General features: G+C 30.9%; 1 protein-coding gene across 4 annotated transcripts in view; it reads right to left on the bottom strand.

Moving 5' to 3' along the window:
- The window catches only part of LOC106468005 (histone acetyltransferase KAT6A-like), a 100216-nt gene that overhangs the window by 39878 nt on the left and 38965 nt on the right, over positions 1 to 21373 (bottom strand). For 3 of the 4 annotated variants that reach the window (XM_013928400.2, XM_022396280.1, XM_022396282.1), the window contains 6 exons: positions 9987 to 10092; positions 6599 to 6711; positions 5656 to 5737; positions 5119 to 5266; positions 3481 to 3546; positions 919 to 2087 (listed from right to left, as the gene is read on the bottom strand). In XM_013928400.2, the coding sequence (XP_013783854.1) occupies positions 919 to 2087; positions 3481 to 3546; positions 5119 to 5266; positions 5656 to 5737; positions 6599 to 6711; positions 9987 to 10092 (1684 nt within the window). Of the gene's footprint in view, positions 1 to 918; positions 2088 to 3480; positions 3547 to 5118; positions 5267 to 5655; positions 5738 to 6598; positions 6712 to 9986; positions 10093 to 16499; positions 16608 to 21373 lie in introns of those variants that run through there. The other variant, XM_022396281.1, reaches the window with a different exon arrangement.

Below are 21373 nucleotides of genomic sequence, written 5' to 3'. Positions count from 1 at the left end.
CTTTGGTTTGATTCATTGACATTGCTTAAATACAAAGCAGTTATATTTTAACAGTTTAATCTCAAAAACGTAATTTTTCAGGTTAGTCATAATCTTGAGTTATCTGTTTGAATGTTTTCAACACAATATGGTAAATTATATGTTTCTCAGAAAATAATATTAAGCAACCACATTTATCACTACAAGCTCAATGAAATAGTGAAATAATGATGTAGAAAGTTAGTATGATTGATAATGACTCATCACTAACTGAAGAAATCCTTAGCACAGTAATTCAAGTATCTTACTTATTAAAAGCTAGATTCTGGAACAATTACTGAAAATGATTAAAAGTTTTCTCTTTATACATAGAACAAAAACGTACATAAATATAAATATGTTTATAAAATACCAAAAATAACATACACCTACTAAAGACCACAAGCACTACCTAAATAAGGTTAGATTTTAGTATCATTTAAATCGGTAATTCTTATGCCAAAAAGGCCTTTTAGCACTGCTTAAGTGAGGATTTTCAAATACTTATGTTCTGACAATAATAATAGAATTTATACATATTTGACATTTTTAAACAGTACTAAAAAAATCCATATTTCTTAGGTCAAGCTGAGGCTTATATATATATATTACAAATGTTTGAGCTGTTAACTGTACCAAGCTTTAAATTCAAATACTTGAGATATTAACAATTTTAAGTCTGCATCTAACAAATATATAACTTATATCAATTAAAGTAAAAGATTTCAAGAGCAATGGAATACATTTTTATTAATAATTACTACGAAAGTTTGTTTCTCAAACATATAGCTGATGCTACATCAAGAAAAAATTAGCTCTGAACAACTGCCATAACAGATTGCAGTGTATCCTTATTTTACTATTTTTAATTTAAAAAATGTTCATTCATAATAAACTTACTTGAAAATTTACTATTTTTCTTTCTTTTTGATGATGATGGTGATGATGAATCACATACTCCTGAATCTGACTGAGGAGAACTGACAAATTTAGATAGTTTCAAAGACTGATCATTTTGAGAAGCTGAACATGATAAAGATGAAGATGTTTTATTATCTTGTGTTGAAGATAATGCAGATGTCACCACTGTCTGTGAATATGTTACTCCTATACAATTATGATTTATAGCATCAGAAAACACAGGGGATGATGGGGTCCTGTTCAAAGACTGTGTGGTTAGTGCTACTGTTGTTGGTGATTCATGAAGGTCAGCAGACTCTCTGGAAGTCTTCTGAGTTTGGGTAGAGTCTTGCACTTCGATATTTTCTTCAGAGTTTTCTATATCTAGACTTTTCTCTTTTGAAGTGATAGACAGTTCCTGAGATTCCTTTCCATTATGTAGCAGATTTTTACGCCTTCTTTTTGGTGGAGCATACCTGTCAATTTTCATGCCTCGCTTGCGAGTATCACTAGTTGTATAGAGATGTGAAAGACCATCAAATAAACCTTTTAGCTGCCCAGTACTTGAAGCAGTCATAGAGGAAGTCTCAAGAGAAGATGTTGTATGTGAATACGTAGATGTACTACTAGATGAAGATGAATAATTTGATTTCAAGAACAAAGTTGAATTACTAACAATAGGAGTTTGAAGAGTGCAAGGTAGTTCTGTAACACTGAGAGTACACTCTCTTTCGGTAATAATCACTTGTTTGGATTCCACACTTGCCTCATCAGTATGCTGGACTTTTTCAGAGGATTCTAGATGACCATTTATTTCTTGTCTTGAATCAGGTACAACTGCAGTAAATGGTGTTGCCATGGAGCTTATAGCAACTCGAGATTTACGTTTATTAGTTGGAGTGAAAAACTTTGTTAGCCCATCAATCAGCCCTTTGGGCTTACTTGAGAGTGAAAATGATTCAAACAGACCAGGAATCATAGCTTGTGACTGCTCTTCTAGCAACTCAATCTTACTATCTAAAGCTTCTTCACCAGTACAATTATGAAACTGTGAAATTGATGATGGTACAACTACCATATGTTCTTGAAATTGGCTTGTCTTTAATGTCATTCTTTTCTTTGTCCTTCTTACTTGTCTTTGTCCTGACAGCTGGCTCACTGACTGATTCCTATGTAAATAAGCCAACACTCTGTCTTATTACATTTTAAGCATTTCTTTGTTTTTTCTTTTAAAAACAACATATAACAAACTCATACAATGTTACAAGAACAGAAAGTTTAAAAAAAAACATCATTCAGATGACAATATTGTAGCTAGAAGTTTAGCTCAGGAGAAAAAATACTCTTAAATCAAAAATATCTTTAGCCTTCAGTCTTAATAAGGCACTGACTACCCGTTGAATTATTTCAGTGGCCATAGATATTAATATACATACATATATATAGCTTAAATAGCTTACAAACTATTGAATACATTTATTGTTAATAGGCAATTGAATCAGCACTATAAAACAATGATGAATTACATATCGAATTACCATTATCCTCCACACACATTCACACAAATTCATACCACTAAAAACCATCTTAGACTATGCCTTCTGATAATACAAATGCATTTTCCTTTCCTAAATCAAATGATCAAAAAAAATGTGCATTTCATAATTTTTCTTTTTTTAAAAATCAAGTTCCCCATTCTTTTGCAATTACTTTCAGGTTTTTTTTTCTAATGCAACTTTTAGAATTTAAAATTTTTCTTGAAAAAAAAAAGCAAAGTTGAAGCAATTTTTTTTTCTAACTTCCTGGGAAAAAGTTTGCTGATTATTATGAGATAAGTCATGAAAATCAATCAAAGTAGAAACAACTTGTATTCACAGCTTTATAAAATAAATTATGTCTGCCTGATCCTACAAGAAATATAAAACATTTTATCTTTAATATATTCATCTTTAATAAATATAAGCTGGAAAGAAAAACAGCAATTTCTTGCCTAGAAATGCACTTACTGCTTTAAACTGTCTAAAAAAAAGTTTATTATTTGTAAATTAAAAAATGATAAAATAAAAGGAACATAAAAATGTAGCCATTGAACTCTAAGTGCCCAAACTATTATCATGTCTGATCAGTAGATTTAGGAAATGTAAGATACCAAAAATATGTTATTTTGACCACTGTCCAGAGTGTTGTTGTAACAGTAGTCCCTTTGGACCATTACGATTTAAAAAAAAAAATTAAGTAGAAAGAAGCTAAAACCAAACTTCAATCGTCATCACATGCAAACAAATGTGTAACTACTTATCGTTCAAATTCAGTACAAATAAACGACCTTAATGAAGCTTGGCAAGACATATGAAACCTTAAGATATAGCCTAGCATAGTTGGTTAAGCTAAAAACTGGACAGTATGAAGTGAGAAGTAACAACATGACATTATGCTTACTGCACTGAGAATAAAAGAGTCAACTAAAACAAATCAATTTTAAATCAAGTAAAAACAAGTATTATGATATCCACTTCTTACTACAGTATATTGCTTTTAAGTACTGTGTATATATTTTTTTACCTTTTGACATTAATAGGCTTTTCACTTGAAGATCTTTGTAAATCACAGTCTGAAGAGAGGCAAGTCCTAAAAACAATGACATTTATTTAAATTTTTTTAGTCATACAAACATGATTATTGCTCAGTCACAGTAAGACCTATAAAAAGACAAGTGTGTGTATTTCAATACAAAACAAAACAGTTACAAGCACTTATTCTTGAATTGGTAGTTTAACTAAATATTTATTTTTACCTTTGAGAGTTTCATCACAGTTAAAGCAAAGTTGATATTTTTTAATTCAATGTTAATAATTCATTAAAAATTACAGCCATCTAAATCTGTCAAAATATAACCTAACATATTTCCACAATATATAGACTCTTGATATCTTTTTCTTAGTTATTTTCACATTATTTCATTTACTTTAGTTTCAGAAGCTTCAGTCTAAAATAATTAATGTGCTAAGCTTTTGTAGTGAGTTTAATTATGTAAAAACAACATACTCAGATGAATGAAAACTGAAAAAAGAACTATGAAACTTACATAAAAAAGCCAAACAAAAACAATCTCTAAATATAATAATAAAATTACAAGCACATGGTTAATTTCACCAATTATAAGATAAACTGTGGTTTTATACTGAAGCAACTTTTTAAACAATTACCCATATAAATTACTTCTTAAGTAAATATACTTTTTCAAGCATTCTGCTAAATCAATTTCAATTTAAACATAAATACTATCATTTAATATTCTTTTGGTGTAAAATATTCAAAATACATTAAAATTAATCAGAACTAAAAATGGTTCTATGAATGTTATGTTAATACAGAAACACTCCTAAAGGTTCATACTTTGTATTTTTGGCATTAAAATCATTAGTTTTGTGTTAATCATATACAACAGTAGGAAAAAAATTATCCCACTTTTAGTTGCAATAATAATTCTGTTTATTCTTTATATTTTTAGAGTATAATAATTTGTTGATGGTGGTTAGATACTTTAAATGCTTTCATTATTTAGAAAAAGTTTTAAGTTGATAAGAACCATACTTTTGTTTAATTTCAAAAACTGATTGACATTACACAGATTATCTATTTCTCATCACAGAAAATTGCAATAAATAAACACTTCTCATTTCTTTAACAATACAGGAATTCAGCTGTTGTGAATTTGTGATATTGCAAAAACTTATTTCAAAATTTCATCTGTTAAGAGTAAAACATGTATTTAGAAACTATAAAATAACTGAAATAAAAATGATAAAGTTGAAAAACTTTAAACTTTATAAATGGATGTAAAACAGTATGGTTGGTACAAAGAATTTTATATGAATACTTCAAAAAACCTATAAATTCAAAGTTGTTTAACATATCAGTTTCAAATATAAAGTATTTTAATGCAAAACTTTCCAGTACCTATTTCTTTGAATAATTTATTAAAATTTTTTGTAACATATTTACAATTATCTTCCATTTGAATGGTATTAATAATTTTGTTTCTTACCAGATAATGTTATGAGACCAATTTTAAACAAAAAATATAAACATAGTAAAAATCCCGACAAATCATAAATCATTGTTCATTCCTATAAACCAAACGTTTTTACTTACGTAAACATTTTATAATTAAGAACCAGAAAGTGTAATTGTACCTACCCATGCACTGACTTTTGTGCTTTAATCTTACTACTGCTTTGTTTTTTGTACCGCTGCTTCACATTAGCTGCCACTTCATTGATTAACAATCGTCCCCTTCTCTTCTTAGAGTGAAGCTCTTCTACACAAAGCTCACAGCTCCAAGATCCTGACCAAAAAAAGAAAACTTTATATGAAAACATAGCTTTATAAGACATATACTTAACAGATACACTGGTAGCTCAAACCACAGGATATCAATACCTAGCTATTACACTAACTATCCATTCTCTAGCTCACCCCTTGTTTGTTGTCACATGACTTACTTTCCATCAAGAAAATGCTAATTTTCTTTTTATAAGAAATACATTCTCTAAAATTAAGCTCATTAAAACTTTCTTCAAACATTTATCGAATATAAAATTTTAATTCATACTGCTCTCAGAAAATATGTCTAATTATTTCTAGTACATTAGATCTTACATGAAGGTTTAAAAAAGTAATGTAGATAAGAGTAAAAAAAAATATTTCATAAAACATTACAAAACACAGAAATACCTTTTGGCATTTTTACTAAGGGAGGTTTCAAACATCCCATGTGAAAGCCTTGGTCACAAGAATCACAAAACAACAAGTCTTCCTAATTAAAATAAAAAGTTATGTATCATTACCAACAAAAATAATCTGCAAATAATCAGACAGAGAAATATGTTAATTAGTCTCTCACAGTTTTGATCTTTATTGAATTTTACTTGCTATTCAACCAATGGAACAATTAAACAAGCTTAAATTAGTTTTTTCACAATCAGTTTGGTCCTTAAAGATTATATTTACAATTTACAATGAATTTGTTCCTGCAATAGTAGGGATATGATGAATGTTACCTAAAGACACAATCATAAATTAAAATGTAATTATTTTGTATTACTGTACCAGGTGAATCCAGGGTTTAGTACCAGGATCAACACATCAAATGACTGCCAAAGGTTTCAGTTATCTAACAGTCTGATGACAAAGTGTCTTTATAGGTATACAAAACTAAAAAAAATCAATGTTTTAGATAAGAGGTCTAAGTGAATATGTAAAATATTGCTCTTCACAAAGATCTGTCCTGTGAGTTGAAGAGTGAAAAACTGTATACTCTAAAACAATTAAATCTTAGCACTGTTATTACAAAACTATGCAAAAGAAACTATTTTCTATTTCAAAAAGACATATTCATCTCTCAGATTTTGTTTGTAACTGGTAAATACAGTTCTCAAACCTTCTTAAGATGTAATACACAGTAATATTTATCATATACAGGACAAAAGTTTTGTTTGATAATTTGCTAAAAATATTATTACCATTACAAAAACAAAAAAATTACAGAATTCAATAATAATGAACCAAATACACACAAAATAAAATACTGGACATTAACATCTAAATCTTAGTTTCCTAGATGTATGAACAAATTCAATAAGATTAGTATTCCTAAGGAAACATATTTTTCACTTACTGCTTGGTTTCTGCTACCACAAACTTTACATGTTTTACATTCAATACACTGCCATCTGGTGTTCTGTACACGTGCTGTTAGTTCTGGAGAATATTTCAGACAATTAGGATGTCCTGAAACAAAGTAAAAAAAAAACAAACTGAAACTGAGCAGAAAAAACAACTTGAAATAATATGCAACATAAATTCATACTTATGGACAACAATCACAAAATAAAATTCACACATACTACTAATTAGTTTCATTAAGAGCTCCTCCTTAGAAATTAATTCTACAATTCTGTAATGGAGCATCCATTATTTCTGTGCATCATAAAAAAAAGGGGTTTCAGGATATAAAAAATAAACACAATATTAATCTCCATATTATGAATATCCAATACAGGATTTCTGTGACATTTGACTTCAACTTGTAGCATAAGAAAGAATATTTCAAGGCTCCTGATTATATTATACAAATTTTTATTTCAAATTGATGTGCATAAAACAGCTTAAACATATAAAATATTCCTGAACCTACTTGCAGGTATGTGCTATGATCCATTGAAAATAAACCTGGAAAGTACTTTTTATTAGTGGTTTAATTTAGAGTGAAATTTATATTTTTCCATATTTTCTTCATGCAAACTTTTACACTGTCAAATTCTTTTTCCAGCACAGTAATTTTTCAGACTGTGATACTTTGTTTCAGTACAAGTATTACCATAATTGATATAAATATTACTTGTTTTCTATGTTCATGAAATAATTTTCAATATAGTTTATTTATAGATCATATGCAAAATTAACATACCTCTTAATTATTCATGGCTTCATTTCATGGTGTGTGATATGTTTAGGTGTTAATGTCGATAGGTGTTCATGGTGTGATAGAGTTTATTATTTTTTGAAGTTTTAAAGGGCAAATGAATATTTATTTTAGTTGTATATTGTAAGACATTTTTGTGTATAGTATTATCAGTACCAAAAACATTCACATTGGCAGGATAAATGGTATGAAATATATCTTTATAAATTAATTGAATATGCTTCAGTATGTAATGTAATTCTTAATTACTTTCATTTTTACAGGGGTTACTTTTCAGAACTAAAGGGTGTGTCATCTTTCTGTGCTGAAAAATTGAGGAATCACGTTTCTGGAAGGGCAAATATTGAGATTCTCCCGACCCGCCCTGAGAACAATTTACCACTCCCTAACAGGTACAATCTTTCTAATCTTGACCTTCATAAGTAACATAAACTGCTTATAATTACAGGTGACAACCTATAAACAGATAAATCTTTCAGTTTTATCTGTTTTCATAACACTGTTTCATCCTCTTACAAATTTTAATTTTTAAATAAAGAGTTACAGTTCAACTAAAAATTAATTTTATAATTAAGATCACTTAGAGTCAAACATTGTAATAAAGATTGAAATCACTATCTTGTAAAAGCAGCTTTGAATTATACAAATTTATTTAAAAACAAATATTTGTTTACATCTTTATTATTTAAGATGCGGTTTTACACTGAATAATTAGAGTGTACTTATATAGTGTATTCATTTATTAATCAATATACATATGGGGGCAGGAAGGGAAATATTCGGCGAACTTTAACAAATTGAACCCCCTCACCCCTCCAAACATCCACGGGTAATAATGGGCTGAAACCTTCTCAAATGGAGATCACAAACCATGACGTGAGCGCTAACTGCTGTTGCCCTTGGCGCGTCCCCTGCTAGCGAGCGAAGCCAAGTAGACAAGACACGAGTTTATATAACCGTACCACCTAGCGCGGGTCCCCACCCTTACAACACCTCGGGCGATGGACTTCACGATCTTTCTTCAACTTTCAAAACACTCACTCACCCTACTGTACTTACGATCAGGGAAAACTTAACAATGCAACCACTTCCTGTAATTATCACAAACACACTAGGCAAACGAGGTAATGTTCTCTTAGCTACAAGGCATATTTGTTTTTTCGACGACGAATGTCAAAGCACGTTTTCATACCTTTGACAGGTACTTACAAAAATAACGCTACTGTTTTCTAGCAGTAAATTATTATTTTATATTAATATAAATGATGTATAATGTACAAATAAGTTTCATTATTTTCTACCAAACATTCAAAATAAGCTATTTCATACTGGTTGGATGATGGAAGTAATAAAGCCATTGTCATTTCCCTTCCTGAAAGAACAGAACGTTTAAAACTTCGATTACGAAAAAACAAACAATTCTGAGACTAACTAATTCGTTTTCATAATTGTATCTATTAGTTACATGGAAATTCTCGGAATTCAAGGGAGTCTCGAAAGTTAATTGTATCAGGTAACGCGTTAACGAAAATTCTAGTTGTTCACTCACTAAGGCTCTGCTAAAGAAACCGACCACCCAAGTATTCTGTAAATGCAACGACACAGTCGCCCCTTGTTCTACGGAGTCATTATTAACCCTCAAGATGATACGTGTAACAATGTCGATTTTAAATAACTGTTTAAGTTTTCTGACTTAATTAATTATTAATCTTTTAACTAAGTCTTCTGTAACATATTTATTCAAATACATAACGAACATGCATTCCACAAATACTATTTGATAATTATATTAAATCAACATCGCTGGGAGACTTAAAAAGACATATATTCGCAATAAAAAATAAACTATTCGTGTACTACATTTGTTTTAATAGTACCCAAACTTTATATATATATAGTAAACTATTACATCATTAACACTATAAATGTCGTTCTTTGATATATTTCATTTCTATTTTCCACTAAAATACAAAATTTTTGAACAGTAAAAGAAATAAATGTAAAAAATTAGTTTGCATATGTTGAACATACAGCCCCTGAAGTTGATAAACTGTGTAAACTGCAACAATCAGAAATTTAACTACGTTTTTATATAGGTCATAACACTGTATAACAGCCTTTTAATTAAAGAAACGGTAAGTTACACACTCAAGAATATAGTAGTAGCATATTATACTGATTTTGAGATATTTAAGAATATGAAATTAAGAAGATCTTGACGATTTTAAAAGTTTAAACACAAACATCAAAACAGTAGATCAATTTAAATAAATATGACTTAGCTGAAAACAAAAACGAAGAAAAAGAATTAGTGATTAAACATTTACAGGTTGTTTTGTAACCTATCAGTGGAATGTTTATTTTATTTTTCTTCTTCCTTTTTCAATCAACGAACACAATATTCGTATTTAGAATAAATATCAATCGGAGCATGACTAAGAGTTCACTACACAAGGAAAGTTTGTCCTCGTTGAACGATCCGTGAATGAACAATACATTATCAGATGGACTGATTAAAGAAACATTTATCTACACAAAATTTATACAAATAATAGCATCCATTTTGGTACTGTCAGCTTACCGCTATTACCACAATCGGCACACGAAATTAGTTCTTCAGAAACCCCTTCCCTGTTGCTTTCCGCCGTCCCCCGACAAAAGCTGCATATGGGTATTGGAACTGCCTTCTAAACAATGAGAGAGATAGAACATACAATGAAAAATATTTACTCTAAAATCTTCTCTATAAATGCATAAAATTTCAAGTTTAATATTCATAACAAAAACAATGTACAAACTGACACTTAAAATTTCGATAAAATAAGAAAACGTTACCTGTACAGTTTAGAATTAATATCATTCTATAACCTAAATTAGTTATTTATAGTTATATAAGTATATACATTCATGATACCAAGAAACCATGTATGGTAAGGAACATACATCACAATACCCGAAGAAATTTGAAAACCAGAGTTCTTTCCGAACAGCGATTGGATTTTTGTTTTTCTTCTGTTACATTTTATTACACTTATGAAAGTAAACAATATGGACTCTACTCCTTATATAAAAGTTGAAAACCTATGTCTCAAATCTATTACATCAGAAATGTTAATAGTGATGGCGACTTGGATATTTTCCAACAAAACATCATGATGATTGGTGGTTTTAGCAATGTACAAATGTTTCTCGGCTTTTATAAGTGTATCAAGTGTAAGAAGAACGTAAGATAGAAAATTTAAATAAACACTTATAAAGACAAATAATTATCTGGAACCAATTATTTTTCTTTTCCAAAGTTATTTTAGAAAATAGGATTGTGTGCGATTTTGTCGAAAATGTCCTAAGATCTTCCAAGTTTATGCCAACGACATAATTTATCGTCTAATTCTTGCCCAAGATGAAAACTTTTATCGTACTTTATGTCTAAGTTAGAACTTAATTGTAACACACGTTAAACTATTCAATTTTACAAGTTGTACATTAAAAATGCAGATGACTCATAAAAGTTTAAAATCACAAGATTACTAACCCTGTAGTTCGTTAACCCTTAAATTACAGACTTTTTATACAGTTCACTAGATGGAAAAAATTGATTAATTTTTGTTTTTGACTGTTACAGATATTAAAAAACTGAGCAAGAACACTATGTTAAGTACATATATAACCCCAGTAGTAATAGTCGGATTAATTATAATATTAGTGGTATTTTTGTTTGACTCGTATTTACATGGTCTATACACAGACCTCTGGAATTCTTTCAATGGTTTTTCCAGGACTTTTTTATGATTTTTCAAGTAGTAGTTGTGATGGTTATTTCATATGATTACCATATATAACTACATACGATAAATAAAATCACATTCTAACCCTCTTTTAATTCCAGAATTAACACATGTTTCTTACCACTGATATGGCGATAAAAAGTATTCTGGATGACAACCGGTGTCGCCATGTTAATTTATCCTAGCAATGTTTGTTTTCGTAAAAAACAAACAAGGCAAAGAAAATAAGAACTTCTGAATTGTTTGATGCCCATTTAATGGATTTCAAGGATACATTTTGCTAAAAGTCCAGAACAAAAGTTAATTTGATAAAATCCAAGGTGTTTTCCAGGCCTGTGCAAACCATAAAGTTTAATTATTTGGGACCCTGTGACCAACGAAGTCAAAGATCCACAAGCAATTTGTGCATAAACAGTTTTTAACAATACTGTACAATCTTTTGATAAAAATAGTAAACATTTATTTATATGATTTAATATTTAAATTTAATTAAAACTATTTATACTTGTTTGCTTTTACTTTTTTCTGACTTCCCTTTTTTTTCTTAAACATTATTTCCTTTAAAAATATTTAAACATAATAAAGTTGGTACTTTTTAGATGAAACTGGCAATACCCAGAGAAGGTGTTCTAGAAACAACTATTTTCTTCAGAAAAAATCGAGAAATGAAAAAATTTTCAAATTATTCTGGGCTAGATTCTCTATCAGATGACGCAAGTATTGTAGTTACTTGACAGGGGAATGTGCTCAACCATCTCTGTATCTATTTTTATACACACGGTTACGACTTGAAAAAATTAATTGTACCGCTATCTGGAGCTATAGAGTTGACTGACATAACACACTCATAAATGAAAGCTCACTAGGAACAAAGGGAACTTAATAATGGCTGAAATGAGGTTTGTTGACCAGACTTTTTTAATCTGATTTTTACATACATATTACTAAATTTAGTCAAAGTTAAATGCACATATTCCTTTATTCTTCAAAGACTCAAAGCTAGATATTGAACTCTTGATCTTGATCTCCAGGGTTTAAATTGATTTCTAAAAATCTCATATAGTAATAAACAATAAAACGGAATCATTTACATATTTATTTTCAATCTTGCATTCAGTTTAAAAGTTCAAGACAATAACAAAGTAACCTCACAGAACTTGTATTTTTTCTTCTTCACACAATCGGTAACTTGATCATACCATTGCTACTTGAAACGTGTGCTATACACTGGCTTATCAGGAAATGATGTATAGCAATGCTGACAGTGAGGTCAATGTATTTGCGTAATGGACGAGCAAAGTGCACAATTATTGTTATTATTATCAATAACACGTGTCCCAATGCCTTAAAATATTCTCGTCACACAACGTATATGTGATGAAGAATATTTCCGCATAAATTTTATTTAGTGTTTGAATTAACACCGTATTTAAATAAACACAAGTTATAAGGCAAGATGAGCTATCACTTAAGTCCCAAACATTTAAATACTACTCCATTATAGGGTTTTTTACTGACAAACATAAAACATTTATTCTGCACGCTATAAGTTAAATAAAAATTTTCGAAGCTTCATTTGCAAGTAAAAACAAACAACAAAACAGTCTCCTACGATTACCGAACGTTAAAGAAGTTCACGTCAAACGTGTAACCCCCCTAAGAAAAAACAACAACAAGAAACAAATAAAAACATTAAATAAGATTATTTCCATTATCAGAAACTTATAATAATTCAAACTTTAAAAAAATAGATTCAGCGCGTTCACAAACTAAGGGCGTACACAGCAATCTTGAAAGGCTCGACCCCACCGATTGTGGAAAGCTAAAACGAGACGATTTCCTTAAAATGAGGAATTCCTGCCCAAGGGCGTGTAAAATCGTATACACTTAACTGTGTAATTTTTATAAATATTTCTTCTACGGAACTCATTAAACTGAAACTAGAAAAGCTTTATCTGATGAAAGATTAATTGTAAGAATAATTATATCTAACGTCTTTCAAATAATTAACTGTCGTACTGTGAGAAGCGGCAAGATATATTAAAGAGGCTGGGACTCTTAAAACTCAAACTAGTTATGTATATATACACACACACAACTACATTTATTACAATAACAAGTATTTGTTTTTCTTTCAAAGTGTGTTTATGTTGCCATTAATATTGCAGTCTTGATAAATATTTCAATAACAGAGAGTTATAATTACGAGAGTTACGATTTTGTTGAATGCTATTACAGGTTCCTTTTCTCTGCAGGCCTACTGATACTTAAGTAGTGAATTTTTCTAACGATGTTTGTCAACAACAGGATTTTAATTAACCTTTATTTTCATCAGCCGTTAACCAAGGTGACTGATGTAATGCGGTCTGTCATGTAATCCGAAAAATCTGTTTTGAGTTAAAAGTACATAGAAAAAATGCTAAAATTGTGAATTGACTTGAATGAGCGAGAATAAAATATAAAAAACAAAGTATTCTCATCAACATGGTTAAACGATAACAATATATTTATACTTTATAGTTTATTTTTTTTATTCCATATGCAAATAGTGATAGTTGAATATTTGTTAAATTATGTATGTCACATTAATTACAATCCTTTATCGTTCCTTTTACTTTATTATGCTACACACACGTATATGTCTTGCACATGTCTAGAATACTGTAGCCTCATGTGCAATGTTTTAAATCTGCGAACCATGGATATTTGTGCCACGTGGATAACATTATTATAAGGTAAAAAAAAAGGCAGAACTGACAGACACGAGGACGAATCCTGTGCAGTATTTCTAAATATATATTAGAATATTAAACATTTCAATAATTAAATTACTGATGCATACACACAAAATAGTTCAAAACACTACACACTGTTTTTGAAAGCTCGTAACGTATATAAATTAATATGGAGAATTTCACACGGACTTTTCTCTACGTTAAAATAGTTCTATTTGCCAACTTTCGGCCTTCTCACCGAAAACCTTTATCGGGCAACAATGTACAATTTACACACTGCTTACACTGTACAAAAACGCTCTCTATATATATTTAACATTCTAATTATCCTCATATATTTCCAGTTATTTTTTTTTTCACTGTCTCTTATTATTACAACAATTACTTAGTTCAAAAACAATTCTACTTTTCAGAAACAAGCTCCCTCAACATCGTGCTTAATCTTAAAAGTCAAAGGAATGTTTTCAACAGAAGCCCAACTTTTGCATTCCTAAGGATCGAGACTTACACCACTCGCATGCAGGCGCTTTACCACATGAACTAAAGGACTAAATATGAACTATTGCTAGTACAGTATTTTAATATTCCGACTACCTGGTTACCTCAGCACGACATTAACTGCATCTTTGTTTCTCTGCACAATTGACATATTGAACTATTGACTGTAAACATCAATGTGTTACACTGCTACTGTATTACTGGAATTCTATAGACTCGATAAACAGCTGCGTCGACCACCATAAGAGGTTTTCTCACACTTGTAAGATATTTTTTATTACTAGCAGATACCCGTTGAAACAATTCATCGGTAATTTTTCTAAAAACAAATATAACGTGCAGTCAACCCAATCCCTTGGATCAGAGCATATGATTGTCTAGTGAGCTGTTTACAAATGTCTTTTGTTATTTCAATAAGGAAAATTGCATTGCGTTTGTTTTTAAGCAAAGGAGACTGAATACAATGCGCTATTCGCCAAAATCTTTGGTTTTCGATGCAATGGATGCATCCAGTACATTACAGCACTCAGGTCCACTAAGTAGCTACGGTGATTTTTTTCGCTGGATGCCACCGTTCCTTCTCATTTTACTGGGCACAAGAAAAGATCGCTGTCTAAGTAAGTGCCTTTTGACAGTTGTAATTTCTAATAGAACTGACATAGGGAAGATATTCAATTTAAATAAATTCATTCGACATGGTATAATAAAATCATACATGTATATAATATCCACATGAAAAAATAAATAAATAAAAACCGAACAACAACAAATACATACTCCAACACGTTCCTCTTTATGACTTATTTCCGTTCATACCTCTGTCTTAGAAATATTTCTTTCAATCGGTCGACAGAGAAACTCCCGATTTTTCATGAAATTCCCTCACAAGAATAAACATTTTTGTTCTTAAATTATTGTTTGTTTGTTTTTTCTCATAATGACCATTCAGCACATATAAAGATTGACGAATTGATGTTGATATCGATATGAAATTTTAGGAATAGCCAAAAATTAATAATGCTCCTGTGATGTACTCTTAAAAATAAGCATTTAGAAATGTAATTCATTTTCTACGGTTAACCGTTCAGAAGATACACATCGTGACAGACAGATGGCTATTATATATATATATAGATTTGACGTCCGTCGGCAACTCATACGAACAGTTTCTACTCTCCTCCCCTCCGATTCCACGATTGATAGAGTGATTCTAGGTAGTAGATTAGTTAACAAGCAGACCTATAGTACATTTTCTGATCTAAACTGACACTATAACATTCCTGATATCTTCTCACTACAGGTAAAAGTTTTGACGTTGTTGAATACAGATACACAGTACCGCAAAACAAGACGTTACACGGCTTGGTTAAAATAAGTTTTGAAAAACTAACGTAAGAAAACGGAGAGAAGACAACGCTGACAACCAAAGAAAGCAATGTCTTATTAACTTAGAAACAAGAAAAAACGGAAGTAAAATGAAAATATCAAAATCAAATGAAAGAAGTTTAACTTTATGTGTGTTTGTTGTTAAGCATAAAAGCTACATTATAGGCTATCCGTGAAACACGAGTTTTAGCGTTATAAGCTCTAATACTTATCGCTGAGAGTGGGGTGGGTGGGTCAACATTAATACAGTAACGAAAACAAAAATTTACACACTGCCTATTCATTGAGGGTCGGGTTTATGGTAGTATAACCGAAACAAGCTTTCTATCTGCAGAAAGCATTAGTCTAAAACAGAATTGTTCGAATCTCGTTATCTCGAACGAAAATGAAAAAGTGTTATCTCCAGGTATCTGCAAATTACAAAGAAAATTTGTGAAAGATGTATCTTGGCACGTGACTGACGAGTCTAAATACCAGCTTAAGTGATCATCAAAATTAACACTAGTATTACAACAAAAACCGTCCAGATTGGCATCTATTAGAGAGGTAACAATCGCATGGGCCACGCTTATAAAAAAAATCAAAGAAGAGGGCTTCTATTTCCCAACTAACATTCAGGAAAATATTTAAAAAATTATGTTTCAAGTATTAAAATTTATTAAAAAGGCAGATTTTATGATATAAACCTACTATACTGGATGTCCCTCAAAGTTATCGGACATCAGCTGCTACCAAAAGTTCATCTCATCAAGCCGTTTCTTTCAGGACTCTGAATCCATATGGGTTACTCTCTCAACTATAAATCCTGAAATTGTAATGTTACATGACATTACCAGATCGTTGAAACTAAAACAGAAAAAAAAACAAAAAACATTCAATGCTTGATAACATTAAAACATGTACCAAAGCTTATCAAGTATATCTTAATCGTTCCTAACCCGTTAGCATTTCCACGAATAACCCTATTAATGAAAGGCTCATACCTTATAAAGTAATTCTAGTATATCAACTTTCTAATACAAATAGCTGTACCCGTTTAAGTATGATTTATTGAGAACGAAAGAGAAACACAAACAAGTGAAGGAGATTTGATAAGCTAGCATGATAATACCAACACGTTATCAGTAAGTAGTATGAGAAAGGTAGCTGATCGGTTTGAAGACTACACATGAAACTCAAAACCAGTTTCGTTCATTGTGAAACAGGATCTTGAAAATACCTGATCCCGTGCGTGCAAGCTAACATAGTGACATTATATCCCACTTTAACAGACAAATGGATATATTGTCACACAATATTATTTAGACAACATGACACAGTAAACTTGCGCTTGTTTAATTTTTAACGTTTTTCACTGAGCATCCATTATGTAGTTTGTCTTTAATAGAATGATTATCAAGGTAATGTGTGATGAAATTGTAAGTTTTACACCTCCTTCCTGAATATCAGTTATTTAAACGTATTCAAGTCGAGTCGATGTGTCAGAGAAGTTTTAAACACACCGCCATTATAAGCACTTCAGAAAATGTTCCATGACATTATACACGTATTTCTTGCTCACAACCTCGTACTCTTCTAACAACTGCGGTGTGAAATTTCCTCGCTATCTCCATTTACAGTAACAACAAACGTAACAAAATCGCGCAACCCTAGGGTGCTGAAAACCTTCCTCTTGCCAAGAAGGAGCCATTGTATTTGAATTTAGTTTACTCAACCTACATTCTTCCCCTTCTCTCTGCCCAACTGTCTTCTTACACGCATGCACCCTTGGTGTCATCCCACCCACAGCGGTTAAGTCTTCAGCTGCGCAAGTTCACTCCTGCAAGCAGGTATTCCGTAACCGTTTCATGCTTGGTTTAGTAACGTCAGTAACATTACTTATTGATCTCTAAGGAAACACCGTGGTATAACAGCATGAAGATAGTATATGCTTTTTAAACTCTGATAGAATGTAGAAAGTGCAGAGCGATCTTGAGAAGAAACTAACACTGCCTGGAAATACGACAATAAAGGAGTTATATAACAGTTATTTGCGGAAATGAATGTTTTATAAAGCTATTTACTTCCACAATGGTGTATCATTTTCTAAAGCTGACAATTAAGGATGTTGATATACTTAATCATATCCTAATAGGTGAATCTTTTATCATTCTCGAATGCCATTTCATAAGCTCAGATGAATTAATGAAGTGAAATACAAGTATATAATTAAAAGTATATAAATATAAAAAAAATCAATTAAAAGATTTCATTCTTGCGAAAATTAACTTTGTTTACATGATTATAATTTCAACGTAATTTTCTATAACGTTGTACTACAACGAAAAACAATGTACCGTTAAGCTAAACAATAATTTTGTACAACTGACTGTCAAAGTCGATATTTTTTCTGTTTGTCTTACCACTTCAATAACAATTTATATAAATCTGCCGTACTGACCGTCACAACGACACAAATCTCATGACAGGTTTGAAAGTCTATAGCTTTTAAAATTTTTCACTAATTCACTTGGAAGCTGCACTTTTGGTCAGCGTTGATTTGAATTCGCATATGTCGTGGTATTCTGTTCAAATTCAATTTAACATTTTACAAACAGGATGAGAACCTTCATTACTTTGACATAAGCATTTGTTTTCGTGAATTCATCTAACTGTCACCTAAAACAAGAGAATTTTAAGAACACATAATAATATATCAACTACATTACATCCGCCATATCTAATGCCGACAAGGCCATTCATTCAGTACTTGGACTCATCCAGCCAGCTGAGATTCGACACAGTAGAGGTCTGGGCTCTACATGCATCACCAACCTTCAAGAACAAGAACTGTTATAGTGTGAACAAGGTTAAGCTGGTGAATTGTAATTATCAATTTTATTTACGTAATTTAGAAATCAAATTTTAGATTACGAATTAAATAACACAATATTATCTTAATTTTAACATCGATTAGTTATTTCAATTTACTACTATTCACAAGAACTAGCGAACCAGCAAGCTAAGTCCAATATTTAGAAGTAATACAAGATCTTTGGTATTTTCAATCTTAATGGCACTTTATGATCACATGGGCTAAACAGTCAGGTCAAGAACTCAAAGGTTGTGGCATAGCCATACCTAATTCAGACCTAGTGACTTGGAAGAACACTACCATCCAGCAGCATTCGCCACAGACACATTTCTGTAAACCGAATAGTGAGAATATATGTAACCGTTACAAGTCGCTTTATAAAATACGCAGTGTTTTCAAGAGTATATCGCGCTTCGAAACTTAGACATTCTGATCCCTAATCTAACACGCTAATTAATGAGCCACACCCAGCACCTTATGAAAAATTGGTTGTTAGAAAAATATTCAGTACGATCACCATACACTGAACTTTGTTCATTTTGTCAGTATTTCACTAAATCTAAGCCCAAATTCCGTAATTATTCATCGACTTTAAAATTAACTTTATGAATACCGTATGTATAGTTTTAAAGTTGTACGCATACAGCGTTGCCCAATCGCATCTAACACGTCATCGTTACTTTCGCCTGGTAACTTGTATATGAGGGACATTTGTTTTGTTTCCCGTAATATATATATATAGATAGATAGATATAGATAGATAGTTCTATTAATGTGTTTAACAACTAAATTTCAAAACATCTTTTACACTAAATATCTCGCAATATCTTTTGTTGTTGTTTTTTCTTTTTAAACATTGCATTAATCCTATTCAAAATGCAAGTTGAAACTGCAATATGCAAGCATTATGATATATTTTTTTTGTTTTTAAGATACACCAAAACAATACTGATTTGGCAGACACATAACAAGTCGGCTGGCCTGCTGCCAATTGTGGTGAAAGTAGACTTAAAAGTGATACAGGGTGGCCCAATATTATCTTTGCTATTTTAAAACTTAATAATTAACTAAGAATATACAACTATGTAGTTTTCAACGTCTTGTAGCCCAACTCAAACTGTTTTTATTGACATGTCAGTAGACTTCTACGTGTACCAATAGTGGCTCTCAATACGTCTAGCCAATATTACATTTCAGTCCACATTCACTACAACATGTCCACAGTTACAGTGGCGATGGTGTCCGTTATCCTGGTCTTTAGTTCCGTGATGTTTGCTATAGGTATGCGATACACGATATCCTTAACATACATACCCTCATACTTCTTTCTCGTACTGACGTCTGTAAACCAAACGACGCATTGGACCTTTTCTTGCATGGTTGCCATGCAGTAAAAAACAAAACATTACAATAAAAACTGTTTGAGTTGGGCTACAAGATACTGAAAATTGCACGGTTGTATTTCCTCGGGTATTTAATTATTAAATTTTAATATAGGAAAGATAATTTTGGGCCACCTTGTATTAGGAAACAAATTCCACGTTTTATTTCATATTTTATACACTACCACAAATTAATGGTTAATGAGCGCATTACTTCAGTGAAAACTTAATGCAGTCTTCAGCATTTACATCACAATAATACATGGGTTTTCCTAGTGTGCAGTTGATCACAAATTGTGCACCTGTAAAAATATTTGTGCAGTTGGAAATTCACATATACAAGTGAATTTAAGTGGATAAATATTCAAAATAACATATTTACGATTATAAATTTCATTCCAGAGTTGATAAATAAATGTATTTACTAGAATATTCCTCATTTTTTGGATCATTTGTTACTAGGTCTGTATATATGAGGTGCAATAAAGCGTCATGTAGTAAAGCATTATGAAATTAAAACATAGTTGTGCAGTTGAAAAAAATCATTGGGAAAAGTTTTCTAATAGTGATTTCAAAATTGTCGCGACTGACACACACTGCCAGTATCTTGATGCTCTCTTCAATACTTAAGCCTGTTTTTAGAGTACGATCCATCGGTTGTTGTGATGCTTATCTCTTGTTGAAAGTTGTAGCCCCAATTATGCGTAATTGGGGAAGTTCAATATATGGGTTAAGTAGATTAATAATGACTGAAGTCGAACAATTTAGTGTGATAGATGCATCATACAGTAAGAGAAATTTCGAAAGAATGAGACCCGATAGAATGTGGGTGAACTCGAATTACAGTAACTGAAATTCTAAATACAATAACATGTCCTGCTATGGTTTTATTGTCTTGACATTTTTACATGTTCTACAGTAATTCGTATACGCTGGATCCAAAAATTATATCCATTTTTCTCCAGCACGTACAGATTTCTCCCAAAACGTCATAACGCAATACATAAAATAAAGACCACAACACGTAGTTTTGAGACTAAAAGACGTAGATTTCACAAAAAAAATCAAGATGACTGCATATTCATTGGACATCAGTGTGATTCCCTTTTCTTTAGTTTGTTTATATTTTTGTTAACAAACACAATAATAAAAACATTCATTGTGGTAAACGAAATAATAATTTGATCTAAGTAAGAGTTTATTTTAATTCCCGATTTGTGAAAAAAAAACCCTTAAGTCATAGAAAAAATATTATTATTATTTTCGATATCTGCGTAGCTGAATTCTGGAAAATCCGTTATTAATACCAAAACAATTTTTATGAAGTT

The sequence above is a fragment of the Limulus polyphemus genome, unplaced genomic scaffold, assembly GCF_000517525.1.
Source record: "Limulus polyphemus unplaced genomic scaffold, Limulus_polyphemus-2.1.2 Scaffold2827, whole genome shotgun sequence".
Classification (NCBI taxonomy): Eukaryota; Metazoa; Arthropoda; class Merostomata; order Xiphosura; family Limulidae; genus Limulus; species Limulus polyphemus.
Note: the sequence above shows the minus strand (reverse complement) of the source record. Positions and strands in the feature narration are given on the sequence as shown.